A 17,986-nucleotide genomic window follows, 5' to 3' on the forward strand; every position below is an offset into this window, starting at 1 on the left:
TGTTGTAACAGAACCTCAGCTTCTGTAATGTTAGTAGGTGTTTCATTCAGACTCTAAACCCTGAGTTGTTCTGGTAGCTTGCTGTCTGGAGTTGCTATCTGGAAGTCTCCTCTGGAGAAAGCTGAATGTTACTAGCTCAACTTGTAATTAAAATGGAGGATCTTTACCTGGAGGAGGTTCTTATTCAAGTGAACAATAAGGCATGTAACTAGTTAAAGGTCTGTCATGTATTCCTGATGTCTAACTGCCCCTGGGAATGTATATCCATTTATCTGCATTTTCTTGCTCTTCAGCCAGAGTGTTTCTCATCTGAATTAAGTTTCTGTATAAAGACACTTATTGATGTTACATGTGACTAGGGTAATACTATACATTATGCCACCTATAGTGATTGTTAGTTCAGTGACAATTAAAATGGTTTGATTAAATTTGTCTTCCTTTTTGTCTCTGTGGTTGGTGCTACCCAGCTTTCACAAACCTTTTAAAAAGACTTTGAAAAAATTGGTAGAGGCAGAGTTGTGTTTAAAATCTTGCCGAGCAAGTCCCTCTGATCTTAAATAGGCTGGGCAAATGCTATTTTTAGTTATCTAGGAAAAACAGAATTTGGTTTTATTATAACAGATGTGTGAAAGTTCTTTCAAAGGTTTATTTCATCAAGAAAGATGTAATGTGTCTTTCTTGAAGTCAGCGGTAAAATCAAATGCATGTGCTACAGTGCAATGAATAGGAACAGCCTATCTTCAATTTTTAAACTCACCCAAGAACAAAAAGGAAATTTTAATGCAAAAAAACACCCCCAAACCCATCATGGTATATAGAAATCATACATAGATAGCGCCCTTCCTGTTGTTACAGCAATGATTGTCAAAAAAAAAAAAAAAAAAGCTTTTGATGCATGATCTTACTCTGACTTTTTATTGACAAACTGACTTTCATTTTCCTGATTGGCTTGTGTGAAAGGTTGGAGGTTTTGACAGTATTGTACAAATGCGTGATACGGCATCTAAAACTGAATTGAATCCAGAAGAATCTGTTGCTCGCATAATAAACTGAGGATTAAACAGGAAAACAATTCTTCTCTGCCAAGGCCTGCACAGTTCCCAAGGGAATAATGGTTGAAGATAACTGTTCATGTTTGGTCCTTAAAAGCTGTTTTTACTGTTGCCAACAGGACCTGGTGTTGATGTGCCTGCTCCTGATATGAGCACAGGGGAGAGGGAGATGTCCTGGATTGCTGACACCTATGCCAGTACCATAGGACACTATGTAAGTTTTGAGCAGAGGCTTTGAAGTAGAAAAACTTTTTGGTCTTTGCAGAAATCCTTTTATCTAGAAATTTATTACCATGCTGCTTAATCATATAATTTTATTTAATTATGTGGCTCTAAATAGATTCTTGTAAACTCTAACAACTTAATTGGTGTGAGGTTTTTAGGGTACAGTTAAGGAAAAATAGCTTTAAGGTTAATGTTTTTATACTAGGCTTAAATTAAGTTTGCCTGATACAATACTGACTGCAACTGTTCAGCAAAAAGAAAATACACTGTTTTTAAAGGTCTCATACTTAGTCTAAAATTGGTTTATATTTCTACCATGTCCCTCTGTTTTTCATTACTACTATAATTACTAATTTAAAGTTGTTAAACAATTAGTTCGTAGTAGTTGGTATAGTCTTAAAGCACTGAAATCTTTCTGTTTCAGACTACTGAATTCACAAGTGTTATTAAATAAATGCTCATGGGTTTGTGCATTCAAGAGACCGTGTAAATTAAATTTGCACTATTGCTATAACCTGTAAAAGTATTAGTTCTCTGTGGTCCCCTATAAGTAGCAAGTAGTCAGTGTAGACTTCAGCAAATTCTCCAAAATGTAAAGCAAAAGGACACTGATACAATTTATTGCCCAGAAGGCAATAAAAAAAAAAAGTTTTTAAAAATTAGTTTTTAATTATAACCCTTAATGTGGCCTTTGTCCTTAAGTTGCTGGGGCTATTTGTACCTGTTTTGACTGTACCAAAACCAAGACTGTTGACCAGACACTTTTGTTGTATACTTTTGATAGGTTGGATGAAAGAAAAATGCATTATGGACAACTTATTTCTTAAGGCTCTACTGTCTATGCTACCCAAACTTTCTAGCTTCTCTTTCAGATGTTGTTTCTGCTACTCCAGCAGGTCATACTTTGCTAAGGAGTCTTGCCATAGCTTCGTATTAGTGTGTTACTATGCTAAGCTATTCCATGTTTGCCTATCCCAGCTCCTTTTGAGTTGAAAAGACTCTTCACTATCTGCAGTCCCTTCCAACAGTTCCTCAGAAATACAGCAGGGTGTACGCCCTGTGTAATAAGGCATTAGAGCCACCCAACATGTATTTCTCTCTGGCATGTCTGTTAAAGATGTTAAAGCATGCCTGGCTTTCCTGAGACAGTCTCTTGGCAGAGTGCTTGTCTGGTGCTGATGCCTTTAACAATAGGAGGATGGGGTGGCACAGATTAGTCTAGATCTGAAATACAGTCTAAGGTAACTTGGGGTGGGGAAGGAATGCTTGAGGAATAGGCTGTGGCATGCTGATTAGTTAAATCACTTTCACACTGAGCTGTCTGTTAGATAGGGATATCACTATAAAACATTACTTGCTTTTTGTTATTCACATATGTAAATGTAAATATTTTATTTAAAACTTTAAACCTGGTAAAAAGCCAAAATTATGACTTCAAAAAGACTTCAATGTGCAGAATGGCAACTAGCTCCCTCAGTCATAACTTAAAATTCCAGTATTTAAGAAAACTACTGCCTCAAAGCATTTTAAGTTTTAATGTTTAACTCATTGCACTAAAATGCATATTTCACTGTGATACAACAGCATTGTTATATTATGACTGACACAGAAGGCTCACAGCATATGACCTGCTTTAAGACTTGCTGTATTTGTTAATAGTTCACATACAGTTTTATACAGAAGGTTCAGGTTTTTTAATAGGTGGAAAACTAAACACTGATACAGAAGATTTTTAAATGGCTGAATTTCTTATTCTTTCCACTTTGTCATCTCAGCTTGTTGTGTAATGCTACACATGCACATGCTTCAATGGCAAAGGAAAACCAACCAAAAACTACTGAGGGTAAAAATACAATTTGAATTATACTACAACAGTTTCTTTTATTCCTAGACTGTGTCTGCATGGCAGTATCTTATTCTTGAAGAATAAAAAAAATCCGTACATTTTTCTGAAAAGTTAGTTAAAGAATTGGAATAAGGAAAAATATTAAATTAGTTTACTTAATTTTGTTGGGTTGGTGGTTTGTACATGGAAGAGAGAATGGTAGCCATAGTGGAACTTACGAGCTATTGTGGAGAATGACCAGGTATAGAGAAGGAAGGTGAGAACTCTGACAAGGCTGTAAAAAGTGGAATAATCTATCAAAACCAGTTTGCAGAGGAAAGTGTTTCAGATAACTATCTGGTTGAGACACCAAGAACAAAAATAAAGGTGATTAAGGAATACAGAAAATCACCATTGAACAAAAGTGAAACTAACCCATAATTCAGAAAACAGATGGAAGCTATGCAACAGACTATGTTCAGTTGAGTGGAAGGATAACTCTTCAGTGAGAGGGATCTGTTTGAGAAATCTATAGATCTGATGAGTCAGTGTGGTTGCACGCAGATGTGTTCAGGGATCTTGAAATGAAAAGGAAAAGTCAAATAACAGATATAAACAGGTAGGGGAAGTCTGCTCAAAACCTGACATAGAGAGTCAGGAAGCTGGAGAGACAAGGAGAATATTACTGCAGTGTGGAAAGGGGTTAAGAAATGAGTGAAAGTTCAGTGTCTAAACTTTGCCAACTAAGTTCATAGTCTATTAGTGCTAATACAGAAGTCTTTAATGCTAGCCATAAGCCATTTTACAAGCTTCTCGTTAAAAGCCACGGTCTTTCTTTTTGGCCCAAGATGTGTTAAACGTTTTTTTGATTGACTTAAACCCAAAGTTTTTAGGACTTTGACATCGACGGTGGTTTTGTATATGTGACTTTTAAGAAGACCTGGACCTGCCCTCACCTCGTGCTCTGTTTTCTTGCCAAACCATGCAAGTCTTTAATAACTACCGTGTTAACTGTTCCAGAAAATCCATCTTAAGTTGCTGGATCACTGAATTATATATGGCTAAAGTTTTCGATTAAATTCATCCTTCCCACTCTTCTGTACTTCCTGACACATCCAACTGACTTTTGGGACATGCAAAGGGACTTTAATAAATACATTCTTATGTATGGTGGGAGGCTGTATTTCTTCAAGTATTTATAAAACATACTTCCTCCTTTGTGAATGCATGAAGGCTAAAATGTAGTTTCAGTCTGAAACAGAATGAAAACGTAAAAAGACATCAAGATGCCAGGCCAAGTTGTTCCTAGCAAAACACCACCACAGATCTTGTTTACAGTTGATATGCCACCAGAGGGAGCATACAGCTTAATGAGAGCAATGCGGCTATATTTTGGGAAATTGAATTAGGAATTTTGTGGCAAGCCCAGCATCACTTTTACTGTTTTTTAAGAGGGGTTATCTTTGGCTTTATATGTTAACTCACTATCATTTTCAAACAATGAATAGTTTTTGTTTCCATTATGGCTCTAGTCATCTCCTGCCATTCTGCCTCCACTTACTTTTGTCTGCTCCTTTCCTTCCTCTCACCCAGCGTCTTGCACTCATGCCACAGGCATGCAAATGCATCTGGCACAAGCAATGGAGAGGAGGGAGCCTCCCAGTGAATATGCGGCTGCTGGAACAGAAACCCATCCGGCTGCTGGCAGACTTATTTCAGTGGATTCCCTTTCATCCCTGCTCTTTCACTTATGTTGGAGGCCAAGCCACTGTGTGACTGTGCTCCCAGGGTGTGGGAGCATGGGAATCAGTGGTGACAGAAGAGGGAGGCCCAAACAGTGTCTAGTTTGGAAGAAGTTTTTTCAAGTTATTAATTACAATTTGAAAAATTAACTCTGGTTTTAAATAGTCTATTCTATCTTGCCTAGCTGTGTAGCATATGGAAAATACAATTTTATTGCCACCAAATTAAGGATAGAGGCTTGATTGTATGTATTTCTTTTCTGAATAAAAGTAGTAAATACTTACCTAATTTTTCACATACGACCTTTGTATGGTAGATTTTCCTGAGATCAAACATCCCTGTGTTCTGACAACAGGAAGATATTAGACCTGTATTGTCGTTTCAAAATAACTGAATTTGGTATAAAGGAACACTAAACACTATTTAAAGATGATTAAAAACCAGTCCAAGCATATGTCTAAGCCCTTAAAAATGTCAAGAATAATGGCGGAAATTATGGCTGTAGTAGGAGCTAATTTTGAGAAACATATCCCTCAAAGCTTTTTGATTTGTGAAAGGTCTGCTCATTGCTAACAGAGCAACATGCATGTCACCATAATTAACTAACCACAGACTGAAGTTAACATATACACTTAAATACAACAAAAAATTACAGAGCATATCCAATATCGCATTATGCAACTTTCCTGACATATACTAGAGTACTTCTGAGAAGGTGTTCACACAAAGTGAGGAAGGAAATCATCTTTACAAACTAAATGTATATAAACTATATCATGTTCTGACTCTTAAGACTCCTGTTTTCCCTTATCTCTAAAGTGTACAAAACTTCTTGTTCCAGCTGTTCTTTGATTAATTCCATAACTCACAAGTCCTTCACTGTTTTACAGGATATTAATGCACATGCATGTGTAACTGGTAAACCCATCAGCCAGGGTGGGATCCATGGACGTATATCTGCAACTGGTCGTGGTCTCTTCCATGGAATTGAAAATTTCATCAATGAAGCATCCTATATGAGTATATTAGGAATGACTCCTGGATTTGGGGATAAAACATTTGCTGTTCAGGTAACTATTTTCTTTCAACTGTAGAGAAAAAGTAGTAAACAAACTTCCAGTAGAGCTGCTTTTAAAAAGGGCTGTAGCAATAAATCCTGTTATGGTTTTATGACTTCCAAGTAAACCTTTACTCTCAAACTTTAGAAACACTTTTCAAGCAACATAGGTGCCCTTTATTTTGGACTGTTTTTTAAAAACTGAACTTTTGATTGCACTCTAGAGTCTTTATAAATATAGGCTGCAAAGAACAAAGTGAAATACTGTTACAGGAGTTCTTTAAACTAAGGCATTGCACACTTTTCGGTGAGCTGTGACACTGTTTCTGCCTACGCAAGATTTGTTGCACTGTTTTGTAATAAAAAATTTCACGGAGAGAAGGAATTAGGGGTTATGTTCTTGTTCCACTATGGAATGAGCAGTTGGCAAAGTAGGAACCAATACCTTATCCTAAATTTGTAGGGTTGAACGTACGTTGTTGGTGTTCATAAGACTTCAGGATTTATGTAGTTGAATTTTGAAGGGTTTGGTGTTCAGTAATATGCATTATCACTCTTCAAACCTTGAAGAAATAACTTGTTCTGTTCATCTTTGAACAGTATGTGAAATAGAGGGTTTGAGGGATTGCTTTGTTTCGTTGTTTTCAGTACCAGTGCCCTGGTTGTTAGAAATAGCAGAGTAATTGTAACCTCCAGGTTCTCCTCTAGTTAACCTGTGGGCTGAAGCAAACATCTCTGCCCTGCACGGACCCAGCAGCACACTCATCTCCCTGCACTTTGGCATTTTCATGCCTGGCAGAGGGCTAACAAACAGGCACTTAAGCCTAACTTAGACTGAAAACATGGCCATAAGAATAGATGAAGATTTTTTTAGGAAAACAAGGATACAGCATTGCAAAGAGACCTAATGCATGACAAACCGCTGTATTGAAGTTTACTTCTCATATATAAACAAAAATCCTAAATAATTGGAGCTATGTTATAGAGGAGTTTAATGTTCAGCTATTTTTCCAGCATAGAATCTTACTACAGACTTTTTACATGGATCATGTGACCTTTTGGTGTGCCCTGTGTGTTCCTTTACTTCCAGAATGTTGATGTAATGGCCTGGAAATAAGTTTTCTACACCTGCAAGGATGTAAAATATGCTAATGAAATGCAAGATTATCTAAATTTAGATTTAGGCAATCTGTTTTATACAGGACCACTTCAGAAATATATTAGAGATTACATAGCTTCCTACTAGTTTGTATGTTTTAATGTGAAGAATTAATTATATTCTCGTTCAGTGCTTTCCATTATGGGATGGTTTTACACTTGTAAGGCTTCCTTACCGAAATTAAATGAGAATATTTCTTGGCCTGCAAATGTTAGTCAAACCTTTGAATAGTCATAGAAAAATCCATGAATCCCTCTAAGACAGTGTCCATTATAAAATAGATACACATAACGTTCCTGTGTTGATAAATGTCATAGTTGACACTTTCATAGTAGCATTAACGCTTCCCTTCTGTATTTCCAGCATAAAAAACTTAGCACAACTGTACATTGCTGGCTACAATGCACAGTTTCTACAATGGTACTCAGGCTAGAATAGAATGCATGTAGATTTCTTCCATCTCTCCTATACACATCATATAATGCCAAGATATGCCAATAAATGAACTATTTAAAACTATTCAAAACTATATAATCCTTAGCAGTAATCATCATTTTAGCTGAAGGGTTAATTGCTTTCCCCTTTCTCTTTCCACCTTCAGGGATTTGGTAACGTGGGCTTGCATTCTATGAGATACTTGCATCGTTTTGGAGCAAAATGCGTTGCTGTTGGAGAGTTTAATGGTTCTATCTGGAATCCTGATGGGATTGACCCAAAGGAACTAGAAGATTACAAATTGGTATGAAACTTAACTGAGCAGAAAGAGTCATTTTTGTCAGCTTTGCAAGTACACATGATGACTGTAGACTGGTGTTAATTTGTGATATTTAAATCATGCTGTAATTAGTACTTACAAAATGGCTTAGGAATGTTGATTCTTCTGGCTTTCTCCTTATCCCCAACATGAATGCAGGTGGTACTTTTTTTACCCTTTGACCTGACTCTCAGAAAAATGGCAAGGGCTTGCATGTGTGCAGGCTAATTACTTTGGTTTCAGAATTGGAGTTCGTGGTTATTTTGCTTTTCTTATGACTAAACTAGGAAGGGTGTCTCGGGGAACCAGGGCAAGGAGGTTCCTGAAGGATTCCTGACTGAGAATCCCAAGCAAATGGACATTAAAGACTTCAAAGTGTGGTTTTGCTGCTGCTTACCTATTGCATGTTTCTGAAAAAATGAAAGCCTGTCTGGCAGTGTGACTTGAATATGTAGTCTATAATGAAAACTGGATATGGTCTTTTTATTTCAGTTTATAAGTGCAGCAGACTCGAGGGGACAGTTCACAGGCACTAAAATACAATCTTCTACTTAGAGTTTTTAAGGGGCTTATTTGATGTGTCTTCTTTTACATAGGGAGTATTTGAATGTGTTTATCGCCTCCTTTCTCAAAAGAATGAAAAGATTCTGTTACTAAACAAAGGCTATCATTGTAGTACTAAATTTTAAAATGGTACTTCTGAATCTTATGCGACTTATCCTGTGTGTAGCAGGCTGGTGGGTCATTTCAGTTGTTTGAAAACTATTGCATTTGCCATGTATTTTAAGAGTTGAGAGGGACATTGTTGGGTTTTTATTTTAAATACTCCAGAGCCCAAAGGGTTATCAGTGTCTTTGGCCACAGAGCAGTTATGCCTCAATCATGGGAACTTTGACTGTTATCCAAGCTTTGTAGCTTGCTTTTTATGCCTAATATAAGTAAAGATAGGAATTATGTTACATGCTGTCTTTCTAGTACTGTTGCTTCTCCATTCTTTCTTTTTTGAAAGTTAGAAGAAGGGAAGGAAGTCATACGAGTACACACACACTAAAAACACCCTGGTTTGTTTTCTTCAAACAGCAACATGGGACAATCATGGGCTTCCCTAAAGCACAGACGCTTGAGGGCAGTATTCTAGAAACAGACTGTGACATTCTCATCCCTGCTGCTAGCGAGAAGCAGTTGACTAAGGCCAACGCTCACAAGGTTAAAGCAAAAGTAAGTTGGAGAGTTCAAATGTAAATGAAAAATGGAGAAGGCCTGGTTAAATACTAGTATTCAATAATTAGCTTGGATGAAAACAAACATATACCTCTTAGTTACCCTGTTGTGATTCCTTTCAGATTATTGCTGAAGGTGCCAATGGGCCTACGACTCCAGAAGCTGACAGAATCTTCTTGGAGCGGAATATCATGGTTATCCCTGTAAGGTTCTATTATGACCTTTGATTTTCATTACAAGGGTGATATTTCTATGAACTGTAGCAAGATGTTATTTATTGAAGGTTTTTATTAATAGCCATTCATTCTCTTAGAGTGGTTTTTAACAACTGATGTCTAGGAAATGGGTGTCAGTGTTGCTTAAGATTGCTTGTAATTACTTAAAGATCTCATTGCAACTGTAAGTGACCAAAGATGACTATCACATGAAGGCTACGTATTCAGAAGACAGAACAATCCACAGCTAGTTCTTAAATCCGTAGGTTTGCATTTTGGAGTATTAGCTGACATTTGCTCAACTAGATGGTCCACTAAGCAAAGGAAGAAGGCAGAGTAAATACACTGGCCAATTTGTTTGTAAACATTGTGTCTCTGGGTGATGCTGTGACAGAACTGTGTATTGTAGATTGTATAGAGTAAATGTTGCCTAAAGTGATAATTTGAAAGAATAAGACCTGTCCAGGTATAATGATAATCTCTTCCCAGAGAAAGGGTGTCCTGATCAAGTGATATTGCTAAAAAGAGTGGCTGAGAGTAAAGTGTATTAATAAAGAATGCCCTAATTTTCTTGATTAAAAACTTGTGCTAAAATAAGAGAAAGTAGTCCATCAAGCACATGTGAACTTCCTGTCTTCTATAGTCAAGTCCTCCTTTAAATCAGTAGAAGTAATTCCTGGAGTGCAGAAGAGGGTAAGTGTTGTCATGTAAGAGTAACAACTGGATTGTCCTCTGTACTGCAGTTTAAACTAGTACTTCGTACATAATACTTCTGCTTGCTTTGGCTTAATACTTTGTCATGACTTTGGCACATGGTCACAATTCAAGACATTTACTATTTCTGTGCAGGATCTTTACCTGAATGCTGGTGGTGTAACAGTATCCTATTTTGAATGGCTGAAAAACTTGAACCATGTCAGTTATGGCCGCTTGACTTTTAAATATGAAAGAGATTCAAACTACCACTTGCTCAGTAAGTGCTCAGTTCCACTTTTGCTCACTTTTTAATTAATAGATAGGACTAGCAAACGCCAAATGTGGGAGAAATGAATGCAGAACTATTTTAAATTCACCATGATTTCCCACAAGTCTATTATTGCTGCATACTGAAGAGTAGGAAAGGTTTGATAAGTAAACTGACTTGCAACTCTAATGACTTAAGTTCAACGCATACTTTTTTCAGTTATCTTTTAATTCATAAAGTGATGCTTTCCTCAGTTTTGTGAAAATACTGTGTGAAATACACTTATGTGAAATATTTATTACTTAATAAACATCTTTCAGCTGTACAGTTGGTATTTGAGAAGTATTCAGAGTTTGAGTGGGTAACGTTGTTCTGCACATAAAACAATAGAGGATTTCTGTAAAGGGCAATAATATAATTGCTACAGGCACTGTAAAAATCTGCTTATGGCCTACAGCTCCACTTAGGGTCATTCTGTGCTTCCCAGTTTCTGGGCCAGAATACCAATTACATGGAGAGAAGAAGCTTAATGGAGAAGAACTGCAGGATATTGCTCCATTTTAAACAATGTTCTGTAGAAAATGTATGAGAATCTTGGGACATTAGACTTGACAAAACTTACATCTGAATGTTTTTTAATATAAACTTTTCTCATAAATTATACCTTTCAAGGTGTTTCTAAAGTGGTTGAGGGTTATGGCAGTTCTAATTTAAATCCCTTAACTTCAAGATTGTGGCACCTGAAATACTCTGTGATGTTGTTTAGGAAACGATACTAATTAAATTTCAAGAATTAAGATTAAATAAATAGCAATTCAGAATACCAAAGCACTTCTCATGTCCTAAGGAAAAAACTAAAATTCCACATGGGCTTTTTTCTTAGCAAGTAGTGTATATGCAAAGTGCAATAGGATAATTGATTGCTTTAAGTTCAAGAGATATTTTGTCTAATGCTATCCATCAAGTTAGGAAAATTAATCCAGATTGCTGTATCAGCTTTATAAGGTTAGCAAAGTGGGATCAGTAAATCCACAGTTGCCTGCCATGTGACTGTACTATAGCAATATTACTATTAATATTGGAGGCATTCACCTATAAAAACAGAAAAATCAACATCTTTCCTTTTTCTTAAAAGACAAAAATAAGATGACTCCCTTTGCCCCTAGTCCCTATAGTCTGCATTTCATACTACTGAATGCTGAAAGTCCTGGGGTCAACTCAGTTGTTAGGGAGCACATTCCTTTCCTTGTCAGTTACCTTGCCTCTGCTTTTTTTTTCCTTTCTAGTGTCTGTCCAGGAAAGCTTGGAAAGAAAATTTGGGAAACATGGTGGTACTATTCCAGTTGTGCCTACAGCAGAATTTCAAGACAGGATATCGGTAAGCAGTTGCTGCTGGTTTTTTTACTGTTAATGTAGCTGTATTCTGATATTATAACTGCAATCTAAATTTTACCATTGTAGCTATCATGGAGGTTTTTGCCCCAAGCAAGGCATTAGTACGTAGCAAACAAATGATCTGAACTGCTTAGGAATACTGGAAGTAAGCTGTTTTTTCTTTCTTTTACTTGAGCCCATGCAAAATACCTCCAATATTGTTAAAAAGCTACAGTTTTAATACAGATGCATTTTGTATTTGTAACTAGTGTTAGACTGGATATTGCTGTTCATATACTGGAGTTTTTCAGAGCAACAGACTATCTCCATTGTTTAGACAAACCATGTGAGGTTTATTTTTTTTACCGTGGAGGGTGCGGGGAATGATTCTTTTTGCAGGCCATTAAGGAAAACTTAACGTGTGTTTTTTCTTGATGCTTTTGTTTGCTATGAAATACTAGATATTTCTGCTGGCTAACCTGATAAATACATAGATTCCATGACTTCTTTGAACCCTAGCTATCAAAGTCCATGGAGCGTTTGTGGTGAGAAATACTGCCTCAAACATTACCAGAATTTGTTTTGGAAATCTTGTTGATATAGTTTGCCTAGATTTCCAAACAACTTTCAACAAGATCCCACAACACAGACAGTTTGATGTGCTGTTTCTGTAACTCCAGGGTAATATAGACAAGAGCCAGGTGAAAAATTGTAGAATGTTCTTCTAAGACTGAATTAATGGGCAAAGAAATGTCAGGTAAAAGTAATTGTTATCTAATGTGTAGCAATACATGGTGGGGAAATTTTCATATAAAATAATGGGTTGTGAGCTCATCCATTTGCATTCAAGTGGAATATCTGGAGGTAATGACAAAATACATGCTTAGAAATTCATAGCAATCAAAAAGCAAATCCAGTGTTAGAAATTGTTCTGAAGGGAAAAGAATAAGACTGACTAATGATGCCACAATATAAATGGAGAGTGTGTCTGCCTTCTGAATACTGCATGCAGGTTATGTCTCTATCTTCAAACATTGTAGATGTGGAAAAAGCTCAGAGCAAGATCACAAGAATAATTAAAGATATGGAAGCTTCTTATACATGAAACAATGAACTAACCTAGGTCCTATTGGCCTGAACTAGTCCTGGGGTGGAGACAGTAATCTCTAGAATGAGTGCTGTGAAAATGGATGGGTAAGGATAGATTGTTCACTGGAAGGAATGGTGAAAGAGGACAAGATGCATTCAAACCAACCCAGCAGAGTGAGGTGCAGAACGAAGAACGTGGGATGGTTCCTAGCACAGCAGACAGTTAAGATGTGCAATGCTCTGCCAAGGGATGTATGGAAGCTAAAAGGGTTGGTCGGTTTGTTTTTAAACACAAGTTCAGGAGGAGATGGGACAAATGATTGGGGAAAAAACTCCAGTGAGTTATGAAAAACATTAAAATCATGCTTCCTCAGGCAGAAATCAGGGGAAGTGCATGTAAACTTGGACCACTGTCAGATGATAGAAATAGACTTTAGCCTGATCTGGTATGATGCTAGTGTTTTCATAAATGTTAGGCTAAATGAATAGCATGGTACTTAGGTTCTGTGGCTTTAAGCGATTGCTGTGATCTCTTAAACACAAGCCATAGAAACTGGCCTGGTAATTTCTACATCCAGCCCCAACTGGTGTTTGAGGGAAAGCGTGTATTTTGTGAAGCCAGGTATCAAATTATTAGTAAATTACAGCGGTCAGGATGATGGAACATTGAAGCTGATCCTCAGTCATCCTAATTCAGGCTATCTTCAATTACTTATTGTTCTGTGTATTTAAATTTTAATGGGAACAAAGTTACTCTAGAGTTGCTCAGGGCTAATACAATGGTTGAGTATATGAATTGGGGATCCATGCCCTTCCTAAAATCTGACTGTCTTCAAAACAATTGCAAGTAGCTTCTATAGGTTACTGACTCTTGGGAGCTTTTTTGTTTAACATCTACTGTGTGTTTTGAAGGCTGAAAACAGTAGTTACAACATCAATAAAAAAATGCTAGCATCGTGCATCTAGAAGCTAGGCACGTAAAAGACTTCAGTGCTTACGTCTGAGGTTTTAGAATTGGAGTGACCATAATTAGCTCTTCAAGTAACACAGTAAAGGTGATTTAGATTCTTACACCAGTCATTAGAAGAAAATGAGTGAGCAAGCTTCAGTAATTAGGGCAATCCAACATGTCATTGTCCCTAATAGAGAACTAGTACCTTTTTGTGTTCTGGATTAAACCCTAATTTTATTCCCTGTTGTTGCAGGGTGCGTCTGAGAAAGACATTGTCCACTCTGGGTTGGCTTATACAATGGAGCGTTCTGCCCGGGTAAGTATTGCATTAGTAAATATATTTATAGTAAAAAGAACTTACATGGGTTTGTGACAGTTTTTGAATGGGTTGTACAGAATTTCTTTGTAATTAAAGGAGTAGATAAATAGTTAATGATAATGGAAGTCACTGTGAGTATGAGGTGTTTCTGCTCTGTGCTGGGATGGCCGACTTTAACTGGGTATAGTAAACATCGGAGACTAATACGTGAAATCAGGAAGTATTTTCTAGTAGAAGCTGTAGTAATTAGAAACTTTTTAGTTGTCCTCTTGTACCTGGCTAATCTGGGACACATACCTACGAGTGCTTTACTTTACCATCAGCAGTTTTAGATTAATCCCTCTATGCAGTATTTTTAATTAGTGGGGCAAAGACTACTTGAAACATCTTGTCTCTCCCTGTATCTGAGGTACACATGGATCCAAGACCTGAAAAGGGGCAATGTAGTAATCTGGGAAAGATTTTCTTCCCTTTCAGAATTCAGTTGTAAGGGGAACCAAGAAATTTTAGAATTGATCCACAAAGGATTGGAGCTCTGATACCAATCTAGTGGCTCCTTATGGTCCTAACTTGGATCCTCCAAGCAAGAGCTAGTTTAGTTCCTATGGAGAAACTTGCAGAAATCACATATAACCTTTTCTGTTTCAGCAAATCATGCGTACTGCCATGAAGTACAACCTGGGTCTGGACCTGAGAACAGCTGCCTATGTCAATGCAATTGAGAAAGTCTTCAAAGTGTACAATGAGGCTGGCCTGACCTTTACATAAATAGGCCATTACCGCTCCTTATTGTATCCCATCCCTCCCGCTGTTAATGTACCCTCTTCTTGAGAAAGCTTATCACAAGTTTACATGTAACCACAACATTTTCTTTTCTTCTGACATTATAGTGGATTCTACTCCCAATTAGTTTCAGTCCAAACTAGTCTTTTTTACAATAAAAATCCATGGATTAGGAAATTGTATACAAGTATGTATCTGAAGATAACAGTTCATCTGCACTTGTGGGGGCCATTCTGGGTATTTCACCTACAAAACAAAATGGTACATTTTATGTATGAAAGAGTGGTCTTGCCACCTGAGCCACTTCTCAGACTTCAGATCAGATACTGTACTAGATGAGCACTTAGCTCATTATTACTTCATGCACTTTTGTTTAATGATATAATTTTGGCTTCGGCACTTTCAGTAAGGCCTTGTATGATCAATGCTTTGGCATTGTCAAAGGAAGAATGGGCCTCCAGCAGGGATTAACTTTGATAGAAGTCTAATTTTTATTTGTAGTAAAGCTTCAGGCCTGATTCTCTTTAGGCAATGTTTTTTCTTTAACTGTGCTGCTGTTATAGGACTGCCTTTTATTGCTTGTTCAAGCTAGCTTGACTATCACCATGAAGTATGTAGAGGTGACAGACTAATATTTTTATAAGCTATCAAGCAACTCTAGTTATGTTTTTAATCAAGTATCTACATAACTATTCTGACTATAGGTTGTTTCCTTTTTTTAAAAAAAGGGATGGTCTGAATTTGGTAATCGTACTTAGGTTTTTTGGAATGTTTTTTCAGTCTTTTTCTTTCAGAGGCTTTCTGAAAATTAGATACTGCCTCAGTGAACAACTGAAGTGAAACTGAACCCAGAAATCATAGGCCAAACTACAGAGGAGCTAGAGTGCTGCTATAAACTTAATCCACTGTCTTAACACACACAGACTCTTTCTTTTTTTTTTTTTTTTTTTTTTGTCATCAGGAGGTCTTGAAAGTTTTGAACATTAACTAGAGTACAACAAAATGGACCTCAACACAATATTGGATCAAGCACAGTTTTTTTAAAGTGTAAGGCTTTTGTCCCGTGGAGTCCCCTTGAAGTGCCAGATGTTATTTATGTAATGAATATGAATGTTTTTTTTAAAAGACAACTAGTCCCTCCCAGAAACTCATGCTTTTTTTCTAACTACTTTGTAACTGCATGACATAACCTGGAGAGAAGAGCAGTTATTAAAAAAAGTTGACCTTTCCAAACCTACTATGCTGGTGTATTACTGTTTTCTATTTCATGCAGTAGCTTTCCATAGTTACAATCAATCTGTGAATCTTCACAGCACACTTGTTTATTCGTTACGTGCCTACTGATAAGATACTGTCTCTGAGTTATCTTGAGGGGCTCACTAATATGGATCTCTGTCTCTTGTATTTGCCTGTCAGCAAGACTTTTGAAGTTGGATATATTTGGTAAATCATTTCAGGTCTTTACTGTGTCCTCTCAAATTTGTGTGAAGAACTATTCTAGTAGTTAGTATGGAGCAATAAACCTGTGTGATGCATTTAATTAGTGGCTTACTCCATCATATATGCTGATATCTAGCATTATAAAAGTACTACAGATCACCTAAGTGCAGTGTATATATATACTGGCATTTTTTTTAAAAAAAAAAAAGAGGAGAACCCTTTGAGCATGAAAGAATTACTGTGATCAAGATGTGGATCTCTAAACATGAGATCTGTATCTTGAATCATTTTTCAGTGCAGTTTTTATGTAAACATTTATTAGATAGTAAAATGAAATTGGATTTTAACAATTCAACTCTGACAAATTGTAACCTACTTCCATCAAAACTTGGAGGCTAAACTCTCACAAATAAACAGTTGTATTATTGAAAAGAGAAAGAATCTTAAAAGCCAAGTTGCATTATCCAGCAGCAAAGTTGCTGAAAGCAAAGTGCAGTGGCAGTGAGGAGACTTGGCTAATTTACTGTTGTTCTCCTTCCCTTCCCTTCTCATTTCCTCTCCAGCTAGTAAAGCACCTCTAGCTTGTCTATGCAAACTTGAAAAATGGGACCCTTTCAGTGTTGGAGCGTAGAAAGCTAGCATGGATAGTTAACTGAGATATCTTCTACCTCCTGCCTGCATTCTTGTACAACCACACATTAATACTTCTTTTCCTAGGATGTCTTGAAAGACAGCAGATCTACCACCTGCCATGATTTTACGAAACCCAGAGATGAGCCCTTAAGGCTGACTAGATTTCTCCTCAGCCAACTTGATTGCAATGGTTACTGACCTCTTGTTAACAAAGTCAGTGTTGGAGACCAGTGAGACATGAATCTGAACATATCCAAGGGCTGGTATAAGAACAACTTGGGGTACTTTCAATCAAAGAGTTGAGATTCTTGAGGAGGTTGATGCTTGGAGTCTGATTTAAGATTACAGCAGATCAGCTGATTTGCCCTTTGCTTATAGCTAAACACAAGAACCAAACTGTATCAGTGAATCCAGACTTCTTGGGATAGCCTGCTCTGAAACGGTCTTGTACATTAAGGCTACACTGGTGCTGAGCATTGTTAGGCTCAGTCCTAATGTGATCAGACAGTTAAGAAAAAAAATAAAATTGCATGTTCCTTGTCACATTTTGCAGCACATACCTCTCAAGACCTGGCAACAGCAACAGAGAGAAGAAAGTGGTAAAATTTCACACAGTTGCTATGACTTAATGTGGCTTTAGAGGCTTAGGTGCAAAGCAGGTCTAGCCTTTTCCTAGCCACAGTTGAAGAAAGCAATCCCTCTGTGGGGTATGCACTATAAATATTGGTGTTTTTTTACTACAACTGTAACTTCAATTAGGTGTTAGACCAAACTTCTTGGGGAATGCTCCCCTCCTTACATATCCATACCCACACGCACAAGTTTTATCTTACAGCTAATAACATACTGCTTGTATTCGCTTACTTGCCACTAGACATTCACCAAGAGACTTGCTGCGATGTTTGGCAGGGAGCCAGTCAGTACCTGCAGTTAGAGTTGAACACAGATTTGAAACTGCTCTGAACCACACCTACTACCTTACCATAGCGGGTGTTTGTAATCTCTCATGAACTATTAGTAATAGGTGAGTCTAGTATCAGATTCTAAGATCTTCTCACGTGCACACCGGCTGTTTTTGTTGTGGTTAGTTGGGTTTTTGTTGTTTGGTTTTTTTAGGGTTTTTTGACAGCCCAGACTTGCTCAGTTCTCATTCTTTCAGCTCCTGCTTGATGGACATACTG

General features: G+C 37.2%; 1 protein-coding gene across 1 annotated transcript in view; it reads left to right on the top strand.

The window, feature by feature from the left end:
- The window catches only part of GLUD1 (glutamate dehydrogenase 1), a 31,022-nt gene extending 15,053 nt beyond the window's left edge, over positions 1-15,969 (top strand). The window contains exons 5-13 of the mRNA XM_030031195.2: positions 1,172-1,266; positions 5,736-5,915; positions 7,663-7,800; positions 8,896-9,033; positions 9,159-9,239; positions 10,101-10,224; positions 11,502-11,593; positions 13,884-13,946; positions 14,598-15,969. Of these exons, the coding sequence (XP_029887055.1) occupies positions 1,172-1,266; positions 5,736-5,915; positions 7,663-7,800; positions 8,896-9,033; positions 9,159-9,239; positions 10,101-10,224; positions 11,502-11,593; positions 13,884-13,946; positions 14,598-14,717 (1,031 nt within the window). The 3' untranslated portion in view covers positions 14,718-15,969. The remainder of the gene's footprint in view (positions 1-1,171; positions 1,267-5,735; positions 5,916-7,662; positions 7,801-8,895; positions 9,034-9,158; positions 9,240-10,100; positions 10,225-11,501; positions 11,594-13,883; positions 13,947-14,597) is intronic.
- Positions 15,970-17,986: the final 2,017 nt, after the last annotated feature.

Source organism: Aquila chrysaetos, chromosome 11 (genome assembly GCF_900496995.4).
Source record: "Aquila chrysaetos chrysaetos chromosome 11, bAquChr1.4, whole genome shotgun sequence".
Taxonomy (NCBI): Eukaryota; Metazoa; Chordata; class Aves; order Accipitriformes; family Accipitridae; genus Aquila; species Aquila chrysaetos.